Source organism: Ascidia mentula, chromosome 8 (assembly GCF_947561715.1).
Source record: "Ascidia mentula chromosome 8, kaAscMent1.1, whole genome shotgun sequence".
Taxonomy (NCBI): domain Eukaryota; kingdom Metazoa; phylum Chordata; class Ascidiacea; order Phlebobranchia; family Ascidiidae; genus Ascidia; species Ascidia mentula.
Genome location: NC_138573.1, coordinates 18588002 through 18610980, shown reverse-complemented (window position 1 = coordinate 18610980; position 22979 = coordinate 18588002). Strand labels below are relative to the sequence as shown.

The window sequence follows — 22979 nt, the reverse complement described above, 5'->3', positions numbered from 1 at the left end:
TATAAGCAATAATAAACGTCTGAAATTAACGGCTACTGAGGCGTCTGGTATCTACTTGGCTGCGTGCGCAGCACACGTCATACCCATTGATAACGTGAAGCCGGAACCGTGATATAGTCATGGCATGTACTCTTAAGCAAACAAAGAGCCCATGATTTCAAACACGTTTTTTGAAACTTTTCCTTCCGCTGACTTTGATGCATGCGCTGATGCCATTTGGTTGGGTTCGACTGACCATTTGATTTTCAATGTTAAAACCAGGGAGCAAATTTCTCACAAAAACATTATGGCCACAATGGCATGTATGACATAATGTTTAACGCACGTATCATTACTAAGGTAAGAAATCTCTGTTTTTGTTTGGCCGGAACGGAATATCGTTGGCCTCAGCAAACAAAACGTCCCATTGCATTTTTATCAAAACACGATCGCATGAGACGGCTATTAATTTCCATTGGCTTTAAAAACGGAAAACAAGAGGAATTTAAGTCTGCGAGGTTTCGATTTGTACGTAATGCGCCAACACCAATAAACATACACCCACGCATTCGATAGGTTAACAATAACCGTTGTGAGTGCTACCTAACGTAATAAATATGTTTGGCACCTTTCGTCCAAATTACTGACGTACTTTCCCACACTTTCACCGATGAAACCGGAGCATGAAATCATATCTGGTTTGTGAACCTGAGTACGAATTAGGCCAGAGTTTGTCAGTGACACATTTGCATGACGTCACGCTCGACCTGATTTTTCTATCGGCTTGGAGCTTTTCAACAGTTTAGTTAGTTTTTGCATGCGTTTTCTCATTTAAACAGCCACTGTAAGGGGAAACCCTGTGACTAAACTGTCAATGCAAAATCCAATGCAAACATTAAAGAAACACGATCACATCCATCTTTGTGTTACAGAAAACTGTTAAGAAGTAGAAAAACATCGGTATAAAATATGTGTGGAATTTGGGGTTTGTTCGGTTTCGCACCAAGCGAGGCGGCACTTTACTGCAACGCCTTTAACATCGCCCACAGAGGTCCGGACAACTTCCATGTTCAAAACGTCAGAAACATGAGGTCATGTTGTCTTGCCTTCCACAGACTCGCCATAGTGGGAACAGACGGTGGAAGCATGCAGGTGAGCAGCGGTCTCTCTAAACTTGCTCATGAAAAACTTTGTCATGGCTGTTCAGTTAACTGTGCCATTTCTCGCTTGATACAATCACCTACCGTGGCAAATTTACCACGTAAACATGCACGAGTGTATCTTGTCTATAGTGGATCAGCTAGGGGCAGTTGTATTGATGAAGCAACTGTGCAAGATCCATTATCCCTTAAATCACTCGTTCCTATCAAACAAAAAGTATATCTCAAGTCCATAATTCGTTTTTCGTCTTTTTGCACAAAAGAATTTGAACGCGCATGAACAATATATGTGCAAAATAAAAATAGGCTCCAAAAAACATTTCTTTTCTCTTTGCTAGTGACAGTAAGTGCTTAACAGTAATTGTACACACTAATAATGTAAAATTATATTACACATCACGTGGTCGCTACAAAAAGAAACAGGTTATTCTTTTCACGCAGCCGATGACACTGGAGGTATATCCGCACGTCACACTTATGTGCAACGGAGAAATTTACAACCACGAAAAGGTGAGTAACAAAAATACAGGTCGTAGCGACGTTGTTAATGTCCATGTGCGTAAGCGCAAAGACCAAAAAAATACGCAATAAACAATCTGATGGCTATCAAGGGAGCAATTTGTTTGCAGCTTTGCAAGGAATTTGGCTTCGTTCCAGAAACTGGAAGTGATTGTGAGGTCATAATACATCTGTACAAAAGGTTTGGAATTGAGGTAAGGGTGCAAAAAAACAGTTGCCTAGGTATCTATAATACAGACTGAGTAGACTGAACGTTTTACCTGAGTCGGCATGTATACGTCATACAAACGTCAGAAGTAAACAACAACGTTCTCTCAGCGCTGTAACACAACGGCGTGTATTCTTAATCACGGCAGAAAACATGTTCGTTGTTGGACGGAGTGTTCGCGATAATTCTTGTTGACGCCGAAGCGAAGAAAGTGATGTTGGCACGTGACACTTACGGAGTGCGACCCATGTTCTACTTCGCTACAACGACTGGTCAGGTTGGGGCCTGTTCCGAGGCTAAAGGTAATGATTATTTGTGTCATTAATTGGAGGCCAGCCTACATGTCAACATTTTAAGCATTGAACGAGGGAAAGTCTTTGGTGGCGTGAAATTATGATCGTAAATTTATGACCGGGTCATGTTATAACCCTTAAATGAGTAATTGAAGTGATTACGTTGTTTTTATAGCATTTACTGCTTCAAGAAAGTACATCAAATCTATCGCAAGATAAATTAGTTAGTCTGAGACGAAATGTACAATAACTCGACTTGGTTTTAAACTTAAACTGCAGGTTTTTCAGTAGAATCACATCAGCTTAAATAACCTCACCGTTGCGTAATTTATCTTATCTCGATCCAAATTGTCTGTGATACGTATGAAAATATTTGCATGATATTTTGACTCCCCCACAATATCGAACTCAATTTTACAGGCTTAGTTGAAATCGCCAGCGAACAAAATGGAACCCAGGACTTTTTCAAACCATTTCCTCCCGCCAACTTTGCCGTCTATGACGTCACAAAGGATGAAAAGTTGTGTTTGTCGACGACGAAGAAGTTCCATTCGTTTGTTGAGATGCCGATGCACTGGAAATACCACGGCATCGAACTTAGCGAAGGTCTTTGATTTGATTTACGTTTTTGTCAAAGGACCAATCCGTTAGAAAGTTGTATTGAACCTTGGAAACCTTCTATGCGACACCTCACTTAGGTTGGGAGCGCATAACTGAAAAAGAAAACGCTTATTAGAATAAATCTTTTTTGCTTTTTCCTTGGCCATTAACTTCTCATTTCCTTGGCCATTAAAGTGTTTTTCTATGCTGTGTAGTGCATGGTCAAAGTATCATAGGTTATAACCTTTTATTTCCGCCCTTTTTTTTGTTTACAATTGGTCATTTTATTCATTCATGCACTGGCAGGTGGTGACTACGAAACGGTGAAGCAAAACATACGAACTCTCTTCACAAATGCCGTCGAGAAACGTATGATGTCATCAAGACGACTTGGAAGTCTCCTATCAGGTAATTCCCCTTGTGTGGGAACGTGTTAATTGTTGTCAGTGTCTGCGAATTTCCTCCAACCTAGAAAACGTTGAGATTATGAACGTCTGTGCATTGTTCCCTTGCGATCACCATTACCGGACAAATTTTTTTGTAGGGGGATTGGATTCGTCGTTGGTGGCCGCGATAACATCCCGGAAGATGAAGGAGGACAACTCATCAAGTCCTCTTCCCACTTTCTCCATAGGAATGGGACAAAGTCCTGACGTCATAGCGGCGAGAAAGGTGAAACTAAAAATTGCCACAATCATTCAAAAATTACCACTTAACTGGTATTTTGCATCTCTGCTTCGCTCAAAGTGTTTTTTCTTGTGGGTTTCCGGACAAAACAATATTTTGTTGGTGACTTTTATTGGGGACGCGGGGGTGAAACGTTTACATTAACAAAAAAACGCTCGTTTTCTTCTTTAACATGTGGCACAAATCTAGCATCGGTTATTGGATAATTTTACAATAAAAATAATATGCCTACTCATATATTGAAAAGGTGAAAGTGTATCCCATTGGTATTGAAAGAGCAGAAAGCAAACTTGTCTTTATCCGTGATAGGCGGAGGAAAGAAACTGTCCAATAGCTCATGTGGCAATTCTCCCTTTTCTGGTCGCAAATATCCCAAACTTGTTTGTCCAACAGGTGGCAGAACACATTGGTAGCGAGCACCACGAGGTCACAATTACAGCAGAAGAGGGGCTGGGAGCTGTTGATGACGTCATTTATGCTTTGGAGAGCTATGACGTAACCACCGTGCGGGCATCGACTCGTAAGTACAATGTACACGAAATGTTCCTTTTAAACTAGAGATGCACGGTAATCGTTTCTGCCAGACAAAATGTTTAGTTATACAAAGCTTTGAAGGATACGATTTGAAAATGTCATTAAAATGTGTCCAGAAAAAAAATTAATCATGTGTATTCATTTGCTGCATAGCAATGTACCTCCTGGCGAAATACATCAGTACACAAACCGACACTATCGTGATCATGTCGGGAGAGGGCGCTGACGAGCTCGCCCAGGGCTATATCTACTTCCACAAACAACCTTCACCGCAAGATGGCGACAAAGAAAGCAAGTAAGATCCGAACGAAAATCCACATTGGGAAACACGTGTGCTGAAGATCATGGGTTCGAATCCCAGTGTGTCAAAGCAACGTTGAAAGTTTTGTCGACATATAACATAGTGTGTGTGTGTAGGAGGTTGTTGGAGGATTTATACTTGTACGATGTCCTGCGAACAGATCGCAGTACAGCCGCCTATGGTTTGGAAGTGCGAGCACCGTTCCTTGACCATGCATTTACCTCCTATTTCCTCTCGTTGCCTGCCGAGTTAAGAATGCCGAAGGTACAAAATGTTAAATAAAACCAAAATTGCTCACAAAGAATGATTGCGACCAACTTCAGTGCGATTTTTTTTGTGGATAGTTTCATTATTTTGCATGAAGCGATGAAGTCCGTTTATAAGATTTCGATTATGAAGAACGTGGGATCGTTTGTGGAACCCAAAGAAACAAGTTAACAAAACGTGGGAAACAAATTTGAACTTTTTCACTTCCAGGACGGTGTAGAGAAACATTTGTTGAGATCCTCCTTCTCCGGAACTGATCTTCTTCCTGATGAAATCCTCTGGAGGAGGAAAGAGGCTTTTAGTGATGGCGTGTCATCGCGGAAAAGATCTTGGTTCGAGATTCTTCAGGATCACATTGAGGACAAGGTAAGAAAGGAACTGAAACACATGATTAATTACCTGCGACTGCAAAGTTGTGTTTGCTCGAGCTTTTTGTAAACAAAAATTTTGTGAAAATGTAAATTGTCGAACCAGGGGTATAGTTCGCAATAGATACGAAGCAAAACATTGCCTAAACAAAATCTATATTTCGCTAAGCCCTGCTGGAGAAACGAATTCCGTTTCATTTTCAAGATTTATTTTACAACAAGATATTTTTGCAGGTAACAGACCACGAACTTTCAATGGCATCCACAACATTTCCACATAATCCTCCACGGAGCAAGGAGGGGTATTACTACAGGTCTGTGTTTGAGAGACGGTTTGGTTCCAGGCTATCGAAACTAATTCCCTATCAGTGGATGCCGAAGTGGATTAACTGCGACGATCCAAGTGCGAGGGTTTTGTCCCATTATAAGAACGACGAACAAGATTAGAATATTCACTTTTCTTCTTCTGTTGTCTTCCTGTACCAATTTTTGACTTTTGACATCAGTAAGTTTTTGTCCAGGCACATTGTGTCGGTATCACGATCAAGTAACCGGTTTTCGAGCTTGATTTGCAACAGAAACGTTTGAATTGCGTACAAGTCCGCTTTCACGAACAGTTTCTGTATTGCTTAGTATACAAGATACTGACTTATTCAAGTTTTTGAAAAGGTACGCCAAAAAGGTTTTTATTGGAATGCGTCAACGTCACATGTTTGAAGTTATTTGTAGGCTAACAGTGGAACAAATGCCCATGGGAAATGCCTTTCATCGTGCTTGTTTTGTGTGTTTCATTTTTTTGCAATCATGTCGCCACAGAAAGTTTGTTGTCAAACGTCCGTCTGTGTTTTTAGTTGTCTTACCTTCAGGCAATACGGCGCGCTTCACAATGCCACATAACAAACCGCCAGCAATTAAAACTGCAGGGCGACCAATGTGTTTGTTTTTTTGCTGGTGCCTTATTTAATAAAACAGGATGGGCTAAACTTTGTGGTTGAATTACAACACTACTAAATGTACATAAATTGCTTTTAGTGCAAATTTCATTGTATTGTCATTGAAAAATGTCAATAAAGCACAGTGGTAATACAGCAAAAGTAATAGCAGCATTATTGCTGAAACAAAACATGATTCTCATCAAAAAACTGCAAATAGGTTCCATTAGCTTAGTATGATCTGTAAAACATAAATAAGTTACATAAGCCATGTGGATCATTTAAACAGAACTCACCTTGTAAATGAACTTAAAGCAACCACAGCAAATATAATTTCTAGGCCATGAATTCCAAGCAAAATGCCACAAATAAGTTCATCAATTGGCATCACATATGTTTGCCAAAAAATGTAGTAAAGTGCTCCAACCATAGAAACAATAAGTGTTACCAGGGCTACAACAAGAGTCCCAGATTGCTCAGCCAAATTGCCATTTCTACCTGCAACATTCATCAATACATTGTGTATACTTGTTATTGCAGATATGATTCATTTTGTGTAGGCTGCAGACAGATGGCCAATGTTTCAACCTAAAAGGTCTCATCAGTGCAACTGTCAGACGACTTTGCTGACCAAACGACCAATCAAAGACTGCCACTTTGTGGTGACTATACAATCACCGTCATCCGTTGGGCACCAAACTAGGTGCAACCTTACAGAGAAAACAAGGTGGAAACACTATAGCCAAGCAAAGCTCAACCAATAGTTCCACTTTGCTTATCTTATGATTTATTTTGTTTAAAAATTACAAAAGAAAACAAATCAACAAATTTAAAACCTAATTATATACACACTTTAGTTTAGTCACAAGTTTTACAGACAATACATACCTAGGATGATCCATAATATTTCCAAACCACCGAGAATCAACAATAAGATTACATCAAGTGCCAACATTCCAGGTGCATAAGGTAAAATCTCATTCTGAAAAACACAAAGAGTTATTTTAAAAAACAATTACATTCATGTGAGGAACCTGTGGTATTATTACAAACAAAAAAGTGCTGACCTTGTAAACTAACAATGCAACTTCTCCAAGAAAGAAAAGAACCATGTAATAAGCGTTTAATGTTAGCAGGATTTGGAGTGGCAATGAAGAGCGTGGAGGTTTTGCTAAAAATATTTGATTTAGTTGAACAAGACTTAAATTAGTCTAAAAGACTTGTAGCTATCATTTAAATTGAAGCATGCTAACAGAATCAAAGAAAGCTTTAAAGAGCTTTCAACACCCAAATTCAAACACGCAATGTCGGGTCCGTTAGAATTCATTTGCTTGAAATTGTAACAACTCTAATCACTAACCTTGCATCATTTGATGTTTGTTAGCAGAAAATATATCGACACACTAGAGACACTTTGCAAATAAACAAAATTTGATCCAACTTTCAACAACAACTGTTTGGGTAAGTTACGGTTCATTGAACATTTGTCGCTATTGTCAGTTCGTCATGGATGAATAATCTTACGTCGAAACCGAAAATATTTGATCGTTAGCACACAATATACAGACTTTTAGAAAAAAATAGTGCATCAGTAATATTTGGCCGGAAATAATTTTTCTAGAAATATCTAAATAGTACAACATTCACAGTACGAACAGGACGTTTATTTTTTTTTTTTGAAATGACAGCTAGAAATAAAAATATATTTCCCAGGAGGTGTCAAAGTTAAATCAGTTCCATCAAATTTTTCAAAACAATTTTGTTGTTTGTTAGCCAAAAGATTTGTTTGCAGTTGATTAATGCTGTTAAAACAAGATGCGTGGTAAGTTAGCGTATTGCATAACTGAAGGAAATTCTGATATCTTGATGATAACTTTGTGCCAATGTTACATAATATTAATAATAATTGCTTTTTATTCAGGGCAGTCGAGCAAACCGGTGTTATCCTCCTTGCCACTGCAGGTGTTTTTCGACTTGAATTCATATTACTATGGCCTCTTCTTCATTGCAGAGATACTTCTTTTTGTGTACAAGGTAAAGTTTCTTTTATTGGAAAATGACAAATGTAACTCGAGTCGTGCTTCAGGCTGAGGTTCTGCCGTATCCGTCACAAACTTTGGGAATTGATCTTGGACTGCTTTTTGTTTTAACATTTTTGGAAATACTGCGGCTTTTTATTGGTAAGAGACTTTCTTTTTAATGTCTTATGTAAGAGTTGACCAATTATTTTTTGTGCAACTGCTTACCTCAGTTTTTATTTTTTTGTACATATCTGAATGTATTTATTTGAATGCAACTTCAAGCTGTAAATGAATTGCCTCAATTTATTATGTAAGAAATGCAAAATAATCACTAAAGTTTGATTCTGCTTAATGTAAACATAGAACTATATGTATGTTATAATGATGATATCATCCTTTCATTAAAGAAGAATTTGACAATCAAATAGATACGATTGAAATGATGTCACAACACTGAAAAATCCATTACTGTGTACAGAATAGTTTTTGTGACAAGTCTATACCATAATGTGCGCAAAATGTTATTGGCCTATTGAGCAAAATTGTTAATATAATATTTTGCATCTTTCCCTACACTTAACATTTGCAATAATTGATTGTAGGTTCAAAAGCAAATTTGACAGAGAGAGGCAGTTCCACTTTTATATCAATCTTGTTGCTGTTGGTCTCTGCATTTTTGGTTGTTTATTTTCTGCTTTGGCAAACATATGTCCTCCGGATTGACCTGGTTTTGAGTGGAATTTTGCTTTTCATGCATTTGTTTGAGTTCATATTTTCACTTGTTGCAGCCATTTCATTTTTAAGGTAAGATTATCTGAAATTTCAGTTTTTTATACTACTGACATGAGTTTTTGCTTTTTCAATACATGATTATACTGTAGTGTTACTACTTTAAATTTTCCATTCAATAAAACAATAAGTGTTTATGATGGATATTTTTTTAGCTCACCAATGGTATAGAATGGATCACTCAAATCAAGAGAGTTTGGACAATCAAACATTAGTCCAGTTCTAAATATTTTAGTTTCACTTTCACTGTGCGTTTTTTAGATTAGTTGTTTTTTACAAAAATATATTCGACAATAGAATCGTGTTTTTGTGTTGTGCCAGAAGTTATTTGTGTGGTAAACCTTTTTTGACCGAAGAAGCTTTCGGAGCTTAAATCTTTTCCAAGTTTTTAATTAGAACGGCGTCGTGCGTCGATTTGTCCATGTGATTTTGCAACAGGAAATTAAGATCGCTTAAAGCCATTTTCCACAAGTTCGTGACGATTACCAACAATGCGACGTCCTGCAGAGTTTTTAGTCTTAAACGTGCATTGGATCATGATGCAACATTGCGTTGTGCAGGACGTCAGTAAGGAATAGTGGTACTCTGACCAATTAAACTTATCGCTTTGCTAATTTTGCAGCAATTTCTTGTCAAGCAACTGGCCAAAGGTAAACCAGGGATAAATTTTTTATTTGGGTTAAAGTCTGTTTTTAAACAGAGCACGGTTAATCTTGATTCGATTCGTCCGACGAATTCTTAAGCATTCGGTGTAATGACCTTGAAACAGTCTTTTAATTGAGTCTGCCCCCGACATAATGCAAATGGTTTTGAAAACAGTGTTTTTTTAATTAATTGCAACGCTTTCAACCTGTGCACTGGTTCGGATATTGGTGTGGATGAAAATTGCGTGATAAATAGAGGTTTTAGTTTAAGAACTTCTTGTTTGTGTCAAACTTTTCGTTGCTTCCTGCAGCGTTGTTTCATGCAAGCTTAATGTTACTTAAACCTTGCGAACTGTTTAGTCTACTGGAACGTGCGACATTCGTAAGCTCTCGCCATGAGTTGTGTCATTTGAACAATATTTCGTAAAATCAATGACATGGCATCTGCCAGGTGAAAATTCCTTGTAAAATTGCAGCAGTTAGTAAACGGGTTTAGCTCATACCGGTGGTCGTGTTCTTTTATTCTTTGCTTTCTTGTGTTATTTACCTGCACGATGGTTAGACAGAAATAACTTTTGTGCCAGAAAAAAGTGAGGACTGTCTTCGAAAATGTTAAAAAACATTACAATATTGGTTCTTAATCGAGGTCCAGGCATTCAAATAAATCAAAGCCACTGTAAGGCAGAATCTGAACCAGCAGCTAGCAGTGACCCGAGGCACTTTTAGTGGTACCGCGCGTTGCATTTGTTGAAAGGATCAGTTTAACTTTTGTCGTTAAACGCATTTAACACAAGAAAAAAAGGGTCCAGTGTACAAAACATGGACGGAGATATCTAGAATGTCTAGGCAGCTCTGTAGCGCTTTAACGTGGCCACATTTTTTATATCCAGAACGAAGTTGAAAAGGAAACGGAATAAGAATAAGTGGTTGTAGTGGCTAAAAAATTGACGCTGTACGCCTCTAACAAAGATCATCATGATGTTGTAATTAATGATAGCTTGCCTCCAAAGTCTTGTAAAGTGACTGCAATTATTATAGATTTATTAATTTCGGCGCGAGATAACAGCGTGCATATTTTTTGTCCAATCCAATGGATCATCACGGAGAGCTGCTGACAGGGTAAACACTGTTTCTATAATAATTACACTGTTGTTTACGTGTAAGGTCTCATCAGTGCAGCCGTTGACTGTGGCACCGGGATACCTTTCCACTACCAGTTACAGTCAAAAGCTGCACTGATGAGACCTCACAGGTCGAAACAATGTGTACACCTGCCTGCCGCTCTCAACGATTCCTATGGTTCTTTTGCACATACACCAATGGTTCATATCTACAATAATTCTTTTGTACATACTAAGATGTGTTTCTCATTAATTGTGTCCGAACAGATTTGCAATGTGTTTTTAAATAAATCCCAAGATGAAAATCGTCCTTCTACTTTGTATGTGCTGGCTTCAAGTTTTACCAGGTAAATATACAAGATACTGAGTAATGCACTGACATGATTTGTGTTCATTTAACGCATTTAGCAAGCATACAAGAAGCCGTGCTTTGTATAGGTCAAAGATCGAGAGTGTGCCGATACCCGGTTCTTAGAGGATATATTGCCCCAGTCAGAACTTATTTCGGACTCAAAACTTCGTGTGCAAGTTTCGAACGAGCATTCATTACTGGTTCTGGTGGAATCGCTGCAATATCTTTCACAGATGGCACACTACACAACAGCATTTGTTCGGTAAAAAACAACTCTTATATCGCAACAATAGTTAAGACCTCTAAACAGAGGCAGGGTATCCTGGATCCAGTAACTCGTTGCTCTTTCATCCTTTAATTCTGGTGCAATATAGCGACGATAATTTACATATAGGGCTGTAACGTTACAGCTAACATAGGTAAGCGTCCAAGATCAGTAAACTGGACAAAATCGGTAACCTAAACACGTGACTGCAGCGGAAAACAGGGAGGGTACATATTTTCATCCAAGGGGAGTAATTGAAATCATTTAACCTGTACTGCGTCATGGATAGGTAACTTCATTAATTGTTACGGGAATCACGCTATACCTTGCACTGTGTCCATGATAGGCAAGTTTGTTAAACGTAAGAGTAGTGACGCTATACCTTGCACTGCATCCATGATAGGTAAGTTTGTTAAACGTTGGGGTAGTCACGCTATACCTTGCACTATGTCCATGATAGGTAAGTTTGTTAAACGTTAGGGTAGTCACGCTATACCTTGTACTATGTCCATGATAGGTAAGTTTGTTAAACGTTAGGGTAGTCACGCTATACATTGCACTATGTCCATGATAGGTAAGTTTGTTAAACGTTAGGGTAGTCACGCTATACATTGCACTATGTCCATAATAGGTAAGTTTGTTAAACGTTAGGGTAGTCACGCTATACCTTGCACTATGTTCATGATAGGTAAGTTTGTTAAACGTTAAGGTATAGTCACGCTATACCTTGCACTATGTCCATGATAGGTAAGTTTGTTAAACGTTAGGGTAGTCACGCTATACATTGCACTATGTCCATGATGGGTAAGTTTGGTAAACGTTAAGGTAGTCACGCTATACCTTGCACTATGTCCATGATAGGTAAGTTTGTTAAACGTTAGGGTAGTCACGCTATACCTTGCACTATGTCCATCACAGGTAAGCTCGTTAATTGTTCAACGTTTAACAAAGTTACCCATCACGGACATAGTGCAAGGTATAGCGTGACTACCTTAACGTTTAACAAACTTACCTATCATGAACATAGTGCAAGGTATAGCGTGACTACTCTAACGTTTAACAAACTTACCTATCATGGACATAGTGCAATGTATAGCGTGACTACCTTAACGTTTAACAAACTTACCTATCATGGACATAGTACAAGGTATAGCGTGACTACTCTAACGTATAACAAAGTTACCTATCGTGGACACAGTACAAGGTACAAAGTAAATGATTTCAATTACCCCCCTTGGATGAAAATATGTACCCTCCCTGTTTGCCGCTGCGGTCACGTATTTAGGTTACCGATTTTGTCCAGTTTACTGATCTTGGACGCTTACCTATGTTAGCCGTAACGTTACAGCCCCTTCTCATAATTTATACGAAGAAAACAATGATTAAATCATGAACACTTAACTTTATCTCGTCCAACTTTCAACACCCAACATAATTCCAAGATTTGCAACGCTGCTAAAAGCCTCTGTATTGTTAATTCTATTGAAATAAGTTTCGCCCACAGAAAATGCCCACCTTGTATTCTTTCATTTGTCTTGTAAAAGAATAATTGTATGCATAAAAGCAACCCATGATGCATAGAGATCAATTTTATATTAGTGTGAGCACGTATGCTTGTGCTGTCGCTGTTAATTTGTGGCTGTTACGGAAAGTTTTAAATGAAGCGTTTTTATCAGCTATTTACTTGGTGCTGTGTTGTTGAAAACTAAGTTCAAAGACCGCGCAAAAGTATTGCTGTTTATTTACAGTGAAGTGGTTCGTTAAAGTGCCAAATCATGTAAGGTTTTATGAAAGATCTATCCCTCATCTGTGCATTCTGGTAAAGTGCAAGCCAAAACATTATGATTGTTTTTTGCATGAACCGTGGCATTTTTTGATTCACATAAACTGGTCGTTACTCACCTCCCTACACAATGACATCAGAGTAAGTTGCCTGAGAGGCTTTTCTCAGGGGCCTGAATACAGAATCGGGTAGGAAGTTTTATTAGCTTTTGTGTTGTAAATTTGCTGAAGTATTGACCCAATAATCTCACCACATTTTACAAAAACAATGTTTGTAGGGTGTCTTACTTTATTGAAAGACTGTCACCAGTACTATGTTGGATATGATATTATTTTCCTTATTGCAGGTTTACGAAGGAGAAAACAAAAACGGAGCCTTGCTTGGAACGTTTACTGGTGATGGAACTGCGACAGGATTTGTGAAATCAAATACCGATTCCTTGTATTTAAGTTGCCCCACGTTACTAAATGTTACTTCAAATGCAAACTTCCCTTTGATAAAAGGCAATTTTTTGTTTCTATTTTGTGCAAAAAGTAAACTAAAGGAGTCATTGTGACGAAGCAAAAATTTTAAAAACAAAATCAGAAATACTAACTGAGAAATGTTGGGATTTTTTGTTTAGTCACCGAGGAAGCCTCATGTGACTTTGTATGGGATGTGGACGATCTTCCAAAAACTCTCGCTTTACCGACTTCAAGCGATGGAAGAATAATGCAAGGTCTTACTTGCAATTACACGGTTACAAGTCGAACGAGGCGAAATTTCACAATAACTGTGTCGTCGGGACTCGACGGTTCCACAGCAAACAAAATATTTGTAAGTTCGCATAAATTTACTACGAGTTTAATCTCCGGAATCCCAAGAAATTAATTTTTGCATAAAAATTTAAATTCCGTTTTATTTAAATTGTGCTTTTGGGCCGATACCGTCGACCTGTAGGTGCCATCAGGTGCATGCAGCTTTGCCGACTTACAACAAATGGGTCTTGCCAGCTAAACAGCCAAGTAATACTGCAAGGTTACACAGGCGTGTAGGGATGAATATTAAATTTACGCAATATATGATGATAAAATCACAATTTGTAGGTGGACGTTTTTCTTACACTAGATACTGAGCAGATATAAGTTACCTCCTTGTTCTATCGAACACACTATGCCAATAGTGACATACATTCTCACTTGAAGGTTTTGAGTCAGGGATAAAATGGGCTAAATTAGAAGCGACTCAACGAATATAGCGAATATAAAAGTGACCAACAGGGAACACTGGACGTTTCTAATCCTTCCAGTTTAATACACAAATGAAAAATATTCTAATTCAGATCTTGTCGGATGATCCTTCCAATCCCGGAATCTCAATAAACTACCGAACGGTTCCCAGATCAGTTCATGCCCGAAGAATCAACGTACTGATATTTACTTGGAGTTCTTCATACATGACAACCATTCACATCGACTCGGGTTTGTGTTTGCAAAGAGGTTTTAAGTCTCGAAGTAACATAAAGCGTGTTGAAATAATAAACATATAACTACACCAATTAAATAAACTGTTTCCCATACTTCCAAGCTATGAGACGGTTTTAACGCAATTTTGGATAAGCTTCGATGCCGTGGAACTTATTGGAATATTTCGTGATGAACCTCAGTTAGATTTTTTATTCACCTGCATAATGTATTTTTATTACTACGGGTAGGCTAATTTCTGTTACAGAGCAATATTGGTGCTTCTGCAACAGTTTTGTTTACGAACTAGTTCATGCGAAAGTTTGTAAATTTTTTGATGAACTGTTATCTTTTGTTCAGATGAGACCTTCTCAGAATGCCAACCTTCCATACTCAGTGCACCCAGTGCCAAATTCCACATCCCTTCATCATGCACAAGTTATCAACGAGAGTTGGCGACAGACAGTGGTGGAACTGCTGCATTAAATTTTATTTATAAAACCCTCGGCAACAACATTTGCTCGGTAAAAATAGGTCTCTTATTCTGGTAAATGGACTATTTTCTGTCCTCCGAATCATTTCAAACGTTTCAGTGGTCACTGACATAAATTTCGTAAAATTTACCTGATGCGCACGGGACGAACTATAAGCTGAACTAATTACGAAAGATACAAAAAATATAGAAGAACGGAAACAACATAAGATCAAAATAGTGTGATAAGGCTTCTCGAACCTATAGTGTTGGAAACCACATCCCGATATGACAAAATTGTGATTTGTAACAAGGTGTCAGCAACACACGGCAAGTCCTTTATTACGTGTCGTTTTACGTTCAAAAAGATATCTAACCCTTGAAAAAGTTCACACAAATGTTTGGTATGGATATTATGGGTAACTGTTCGTATGCCTCTGGTTTATAAGCTGTCTCGTTGGCCTGAAAAACTGAAGCCAAACCAGAGAAACTTGGTTTTACGATATTTATGACTTCTTTTACTTTTGACGTAGGTTTACGAAGGAAGCAACAAAAACGGAGTCTTGCTTGGAACGTTTACTGGTGATGGAAGTGCAACAGGAATTCTGAAATCAAACACCGGTTCCATGTATTTAAGTTGTCCCACGTTACGAGGCATTACTTCAAATGTATACTTTCAATTTATAAAAGGTAAATCTGCCTCAGACAGCAGGTAAGCTAAAATAGCTAACTTGTTACTGATGCTGCCAGGCATATTTCATTGCTTAATGCTGCTCTTCTCTGAGATACGTAAATAAAATAAGGTTTGCCAGAAGAGCAGTATTAAGCCACTAAAATAGCTGGCTGTGAACAAACAAAAATTTCCCTTTTTGAAGTAATTTCAGCTTGACAAGTTAACGATGATACTTCAATCACACCTTTAAACGTTTTCCTAAATCATAACTTACATTACATGGGTTGCACTGAATTTGTGGTTGGATTTAAGTGGAGTCGTTTTCTATGTCAGACACGAACAACCTGCAGCCGGCTCTTTCAAACTCACCCGCCGAACATCGGCATGACATATATTGGTTTTAAACGTAATTTTGTTTTGGTTACAGCTTATCGCAAATAAATTAGTCACGACGCGTCCACAATCGTTCCACACTTTACACTCGGTAGGCTTATAACCATGGCCTTGGGCTTTGGATCACGTTTTCAAAACCCTTTAAAATCAGTTTAAAGAAACATTAGCATATGCTTTTTCAGTCACCGAGGAAGCCTCGTGTGACTTCAATTGGAGCGTAAAAGATCTTCCGAAAACTCTCCAACTGCCAACTTTAACAAATGTGAATTTGTTGCCGAAGCTGGCTTGCAATTACACGGTGACGAGCCCTGTGAGGCGTGATTTCACAGTTACGGTTTCGTCAGGACTCATGTATTCCTCCACAGACAGCATATTTGTAAGTCCAGTCTAAGGAAATCTCCCGTTTACAATATTGATTATATTTATCACATGTAACAATAAGGCACGACCCCTGATTGATTTAACTCAGACCCACTTTTAACACCCAAACACTAAAAAGCGTTCACGAGAGATGTTTGGGATCCGCGCGTTGTCGCGAAATATCACGTGTATTGAGGGGTAAAATGTTCAAAATTATGTGCGATGCAGCCAGATGGCCACTGTTTCGACCTATTAGTTTTTATCAGTGTTGCTTGGTGACACTTGAAGACGATGTTGCCGCCAAACGGCCAGGCAAAGACTTTGGGTGCCAATTTAGGTGCAACTATGTGGAGAAACAAGGTGGAAACGCTAAGCCAAGCAAATCTAAAACATCAACGCTGCCCCCTTTGTCACAATAGATCTGGATATGTGCTTATTTTTTTAAAAAAATATTTCATTGTAAGTTGTGAATTGTCAAGAGGGTGCCTGTGTTGATTACGAATTAGGTTTTTTTATTTTTATTTTAGATTTTATCAGATGATCCATCCCATTTGGGAACCAGAATAAAATATTCAAATCGTCAAACAATTGCTACAGTTCATGCCCGGAGAGTCTCCGTTCAAATATTCACCTCGGTTAACCCATCTTCACCAACAATCCACATCGGCTTAGGTTGGGGTAACATTTCCATAACAAGTATAATAACAGTGGCGAGGGATTGAAATATTTCAATATTCGGTTCTCTCACCACAGTAACCTGGAACCAATATACTTGAACCAAAGATGGACGTTCGAATTGCCATCCTGGGCTTATGCGAGACCCACTGCATATCACTGCACAGTGTAGTAACCACTCGTGCGTGCTTCTAAGTTGTAACATTAGTATAATTGTTAGGGATTATGATTTGCAGAGGAAATACAATGCCTAAATTGAAACATATAGGTGCAAATACGCGCTTCATTAACAACAAGAATATCAGGTTCGCGGAGGCCATTAAAATTCGAAAAACCGGCTTGCACCGCTGAAGTGTGATGGTGGAGAGGCAAACAGGATAATAGGATTTTTTATTAAAAATTATGAAACTGTGATGTCATGGCAGTTTGATCATCTCTTTACTGGAGCCGACAGTTTACCAGTGTAGGGTTTTGGGCACTTTTGTTGTTGTTGTTATTGTTGTTTGCGTTAGGATTTATCAAAGTTGTTTGTTTGTGTAATGAAATTTCGTGTTCTGTTTGTGCGAAGGAAAATCAATTTGCCGACCTTCGGTCCTCAGTGGATCCAGAACTCAATTTCAAATCCCACTTTCGTGTACAAGTTATGAGCGGATGTTGACTACTGGAAATGGCGGGACTGCTGCAATGCACATGTACCGCTACACACTCGGCAACAACACATGCTCGGTAATAAGTGGCCCTTTTCTGAACATTGGTTATTTTTCAACCCCCTAGTACTGTTACTTCCCAACCAGTACTACCAGCACGTTACTACACGAAATAGATCATTTGCAAAGTCTCCTTTTTTACATAAATGCACCTTATAAAGCGGCACAGTTTAAACGGGTGCGTATCCGCTCTGGTACCACATTCTATTCTTTCAAGCAGTTTATCTAAGCCAGCAGTTTATCTAAGTCTGTGATTCCATGGTACCCGAAAGACCTTCAGGTGTTTCGTCAGCAAATCTTATAGTGGTGGACAAATTAACCTATAAAGTTGGAAAAATCATATAATCGTCTGCAATCATGCTCCCATATACGGACCCTCTCACAACGCGAACCAAACAATGTTATCATTCGGTTCGCGTCAATTGGACAGGACTTTGAGGCGATAGGACCGGCAATTCAGGTTCCACTGACCAAAGTTATAGCGGCTTGAAAACTAGGATGAAAATCAAATATTTACTTTACATTGCTTCAACAGGTTTACAAAGGAGAAAACAAAAACGGAGTCTTACTGGGAACGTTTACTGGTGATGGAAGTGCGACAGGAATTGTGAAATCAAATACCGGTTCCTTGTATTTGAGTTGTCCAACGTTACGAGGCAACATCGAATATCCATATTTCGAGTTTATAAAAGGTAAGTTTGTAACATTTACTTTCCTCAGGGCTTGCCGGGTCTGCTCCAACCGGTAGAATTTATCCGACTTTATTAAAAACAAAAAACGTAACCCAATGCTGCACTACGATACGTCCTTACCTTTTACCACGCGTACATTCTCGTTCAACCATAACCAAAAGCGGAAGATACCAAAGATCTGTCACCCAGGCAGGTCGGTATTTGCGATACATTTATCACCAAAAGCCGTCACAGAAAACATATTCGCGAACACTAGAGGCGTAGCAGAGGTGACGATTTGAAACGCAACATAGGTTAAGCGCCCGACCCGAATACCACGTAGAAAACCTGATCGGGAGTTCCTGGGTTCGAATCCCGGTGCGGTAAAAAATTCTGTATCTATTTCATACAAATCGTAAACCTAAATATGTAAAAGTACGTAAAGTTGGGTGTGAAGAAGGTTGAACTCGGTTTCTCATCCACTTTGTTTAAGAGTGCCAAGTAGTTGTGATTGGCCTTTAAAGAAGCTGTGTTTGACCACGCGTTTAAAACCTATATAAAACACTCTGACATTAGCAACAGATTGACAATAATCATGAGCATATGTTGCATAGCTACTATGGAAGCCTCGTGTGACTCAGAGTTCAACGTGAAAGATCTTCCCAACTTTCTCGCTCTGTCAACATCAAACGATGGCAAGTTGATGCAAGGCCTGGCTTGCAATTACAAGGTTTCGAGTCCAGTCAGATGCAACTTCACAATTACTGTTTTTAACTGGCTTATTTCTTCTGTGAACACCATATACGTAAGTTCGTTTATTTGTGGACATTATACTGTACTAAATTATATTTGACAGTGTATGCATGTTGCAGTGTATACGTGGTATAAGTTACGATTAGAATGCTCAGATCAATGGTTACCAAACTGTGGGTCATCGCCAAATAGTGAGGCCGCAGTCGAGAACTTTTGAATGTTGACGATATTTCTTTGGCTTCCACATTTTAATGAGAGAATTGGACTGTTTAGATTTTGTCAGATGATCCTTCCCATCATGGGTCCAAACCTGCCTCCTGGGACAGTTCCAAAACGGTCTCCACAACGGTTCAGGCTCGAAGAGTCAATGTTCAAATAATCACTTGGGATACTCCAATAACTACTCCTACGATCCGCATTATGCCAGGTTTATATTTAACCTTTGACCTTTGGCCAAGAGAAAGTTGGAAGTGTATTCCAATACCGATAACCCCTAGACAAATATTATTGGTTGTTTCCACACTGTTGATTAGGTATGCAAACACAATACTGAACTTTTGTTTCGGGCTGGAACACGATATCATGGTGATTAAAAATGGAACAAACCTCTAATAGAAGACGTCAACTATTCCAGATGTTCCCAATGTGGCATCGCAGGGAACTCGGACGACTATTTAATCTTACCTTTCATAACATATGCTGATTTAAGGAGTCATAACCATTTGCCATATAGTACATGTGCAAAGCTGACTGTTCAGTTGATGTTTTTGGAGTAGTTTAAATTTGAACATCCTTAAAAAAATGCACATTTGGCATCATTTTTGCAACATGCAGATTCGTCTTATATTGAGGAAAATAATGAGTATTTGTTGCTGCATAACAAGCACCAACCCGCAGTTTGTCATGTCTTTGTGTATTAAAATGCATTTTAATGACAACCTTTTATGTACGAGGCTGTATTTGTAAAAGTCAGCATATCTGTAAAAAATATTTGATGCAAAACATTTCAATGCTTAACGCAGATTGCGAGTCGTCCCGTGAGATAAAAGTTAACAACCCTATGGAGATGAAGTGAGTATTTGTGAAAATTTTTGGAAAAAACTTCGCATTGTTTCCTTCATACGTTTGGAAAATTGTGGCAATATTGCCGCTTTGTTTTTTGAAGTAAGACAACAGAAAAATGTAACACGAAATCTCTTACAATTAAAACAGTCCCCAATCGAGGGCCGTTCTTCCAACCAGCCACGTAAATTAATATTAGATTTTATCACAGCTCTAGTCCACTTGCTTATCTGAAGAAAAAACATGCTTTTCAGTGTCAGTTCAAAAGGATTGAACCCACTTCGAACAAGCGGAGAGGAAACGACCACCAACCTTAATTCTCTTCCGGAAAGTTCAACGAGTACTTTCCAACCAAAAAGGTTTAACACTGATCGAATTTAACCAAACTGTCTGTAACCTCTATCTTAATACACAAGCGACGCATTGAAGTAATTGGATGTTTTTTTTAACTTGAAATTAATTAAAATCAGTGGGCTCTCACTTACCAAAACGTTTGCTATCAAGTTTAACATCACAACTCTCTACACGAGGAGATAAACTTTGTCTTTGCGCAACGTAGAATTGAAAACTTCACGATCAACTTTGAGTTGTTTGGTGACGAGCAAATGCGAACCCCTCTTACATGTCAATCGGTCGTCATTACTCCCGAATACGTCTACGCGAAGCTAAAACTGACGTCTCACAGAGAGTTGGATCTTCAGGTAATTGATTTCTATTTTTGGTAAAAAGTTTTACATTTATTATTTCTATTTTTTGTTTAAAACAACAGGTGAAGAGCTGTTCGATCGCTAGCAACGACGAGCTTGAAAGTGGAGGCCACAGCATTATCTCAAAAAGGTAGCACACTCTGGAACGTAACATGATTCTAACATAATGACCATCAAAATATGAAAACCTGTTGATGACTATTTACATTTCGCGTGATCGAGTTTGTAAAAAACGTTCTGCAATACCATTTCTGAAAGTCCTGGAACTAATTATAAAGTCGTCCTCCCCCCCAGTAACAAATTTATACAGAAAGTTTATCGTTGTTTGAAAAAAGTCCCCGACGATTTCCACTGAATGGAGTAAACTTTCGGATTTGCGAAAAGCAAACATTTCTTAAATAAACGGGCAAGCCCACATTCATGTGATTTATAAGTGATACGTTGACGTTCATTGCCGCATGATCCAGCCACTGTAGGACTTCAATCTAAAACGGCACAACTTTAAGCACTCCTAGTTTAGATTATTGTGTTAATTTTTGCCGGGAGATCCATTCTGAAATTTAAAAGTAAGCTATCGAAATCGATTTTTACATGTCCATTTATATATTTATAGTTTTTTGGGATGTTTGTGTACAACATGGCCTTATAAATTTAAAAAGTCGCACTGATTTCAGAAAAAGGGATTTTTTTTATTGTTCAGTTGCAAAGTTGATTATGAGACTGAAGCCGAAGACGCGATTGTGGTGACGAGAAATTACCAACCGTCATTCGCTACTTTTAAGTTCCGCTCTTTTCTGTTGGATGCTTCTTTAAACCAACAATCCCTGTACGCTCACTGTTACGTGGCATTATGTGACAATAGCAACGGTGGATGTCCACGGCCGGTAAGATTCAAAGTTAGATTGCTACTGAATTAAATAACTTCTTTTTAGCAATTTGTAACGGACGAAGGATGAAATTAAATTTGATTGCAGTCAACGTTTTTATCTTGAAACAAAACAAGCAAACTCAAAATAACATCTGCATGTCACCTTCATTTCAACATGAAATTCTGACACAAATGTGCACAGAAACAAATTATCACGAACCCATTTTTTTTATAAAGTCGCGGGTTTGCCGAAGTTATGAATAAAGTTTCATTTAGTTTAACGTAAAAAACATTGTATTTGGCAGAACTGTTCACAAAATCGTCAACGGAGATTTGCCCAAGAAAGTTCCGTTAAAGTTATTTCTGTTGGCCCTTTCCCAGTTTCAATTCAAGATCTGTGTCAAAAGGTAGAAATTGTTACGCAAGAAACAACTAAACTTTAAAATATTAATAAATTAAACTTTATTTCCACCCCTGGAAATTCATTTTATCCGAATATTTCGTGTCCTCTCACAAACTCTGAAGACTATTTTTATGTTATACCGGTCACCGACCTGCACAAACTGTTGTCATTTTTGACATTTCTCTGGCCTATTTGTTTTGTTCAGAATAATGGGGAATGCTCAGATTTTTGCAACGTCATGAACGGAATAGTTCATTGCTCGTGCTTCGAAGGTCGATATTTCAACAAAAACAAGAACACATGCATCGGTAATTATGCTGCATATTTAGGCTATGTAGGGTGCTGGTTCGAAAATGTAACTGTTGCTTGCCTTAGGCTATGTGCTAAGGCCATTTAACTCTTTACTTTTGGGTCAATTGTATTCGGTGTTAGTGGTTTTACATTTTCATTCTACTTCAACTATTAAGTTGTTGCGAAGGCGTGAACATATTATATTTGTATTGACCGAATGATCCTCATAATTATATAAATGGCAGTTTGGGTTCTTCATTTGCTTTGCATTCAGTTCCATGTTTATATCAAGTTAAAATGACATAGTAACAACATTTTAACATTTGCGCATGCAGATGTGAAAGAGACGTTGCAAAGCGGAGGTTTTCTGAGTTTGGAAGGTGTTTACATCGCAGTTGGATTCATCGTTCTTTTGCTTATTGTTGTGCTGGGATTCATCATTAGATGTTTGAAACGTCATGCTAAACATATCTTATAACTAACAAGCTTTTAATGTATATATTGTGCGATTGCTATGGAAGCAAATAAAAAACCATCGCAACTATCGCTCTGTTCCCAGCCTGGTCCTGTAAGGTTCCTTCCACTTAAACTAGAACCCTTTGAAAATGCGCCCATCCTGGTGGTTGCCACCAACGCAATTAACCCACCAAGCATAAACAAAGTTCTCATTGCCGTTACA

At 38.4% G+C, this 22979-nt stretch overlaps 4 protein-coding genes across 4 annotated transcripts; 3 read left to right on the top strand and 1 right to left on the bottom strand.

Annotated features, from left to right (window-relative positions):
- The first annotated feature begins 915 nt into the window (after window positions 1-915).
- LOC145912476 (asparagine synthetase [glutamine-hydrolyzing]-like) lies at window positions 916-5883 on the top strand. Its single transcript, XM_082999951.1, has 12 exons — window positions 916-1131; window positions 1581-1649; window positions 1769-1852; window positions 2015-2168; window positions 2580-2765; window positions 3066-3167; window positions 3304-3431; window positions 3840-3966; window positions 4134-4275; window positions 4398-4545; window positions 4759-4914; window positions 5151-5883. The coding sequence occupies exons 1-12, from the start codon at window positions 949-951 to the stop codon at window positions 5361-5363; spliced, it is 1692 nt and encodes a 563-aa protein (XP_082856077.1). The 5' UTR covers window positions 916-948; the 3' UTR covers window positions 5364-5883.
- Window positions 5884-5956: 73 nt separating this feature from the next.
- Window positions 5957-7324, bottom strand: LOC145912477 (transmembrane protein 216-like). The gene is made up of 5 exons (XM_082999952.1): window positions 7209-7324; window positions 6916-7019; window positions 6737-6830; window positions 6145-6346; window positions 5957-6089 (listed from the first exon to the last, which is right to left on the bottom strand). The coding sequence occupies exons 1-5, from the start codon at window positions 7216-7218 to the stop codon at window positions 6080-6082; spliced, it is 420 nt and encodes a 139-aa protein (XP_082856078.1). The 5' UTR covers window positions 7219-7324; the 3' UTR covers window positions 5957-6079.
- A 213-nt stretch (window positions 7325-7537) lies between these two features.
- LOC145911705 (transmembrane protein 216-like) lies at window positions 7538-9005 on the top strand. The gene is made up of 5 exons (XM_082999121.1): window positions 7538-7670; window positions 7770-7882; window positions 7935-8028; window positions 8472-8673; window positions 8814-9005. The coding sequence occupies exons 1-5, from the start codon at window positions 7664-7666 to the stop codon at window positions 8827-8829; spliced, it is 432 nt and encodes a 143-aa protein (XP_082855247.1). The 5' UTR covers window positions 7538-7663; the 3' UTR covers window positions 8830-9005.
- Window positions 9006-10721: 1716 nt separating this feature from the next.
- On the top strand, window positions 10722-22778 carry LOC145912176 (uncharacterized). The gene is made up of 21 exons (XM_082999583.1): window positions 10722-10770; window positions 10832-11037; window positions 13170-13326; window positions 13446-13639; window positions 14145-14283; window positions 14626-14789; window positions 15271-15427; window positions 15986-16179; window positions 16691-16835; window positions 17407-17564; window positions 18081-18237; window positions 18831-19021; window positions 19243-19396; window positions 19992-20040; window positions 20286-20390; window positions 20591-20732; window positions 20801-20868; window positions 21439-21622; window positions 21912-22013; window positions 22215-22317; window positions 22636-22778. The coding sequence occupies exons 1-21, from the start codon at window positions 10722-10724 to the stop codon at window positions 22776-22778; spliced, it is 2961 nt and encodes a 986-aa protein (XP_082855709.1).
- Window positions 22779-22979: the final 201 nt, after the last annotated feature.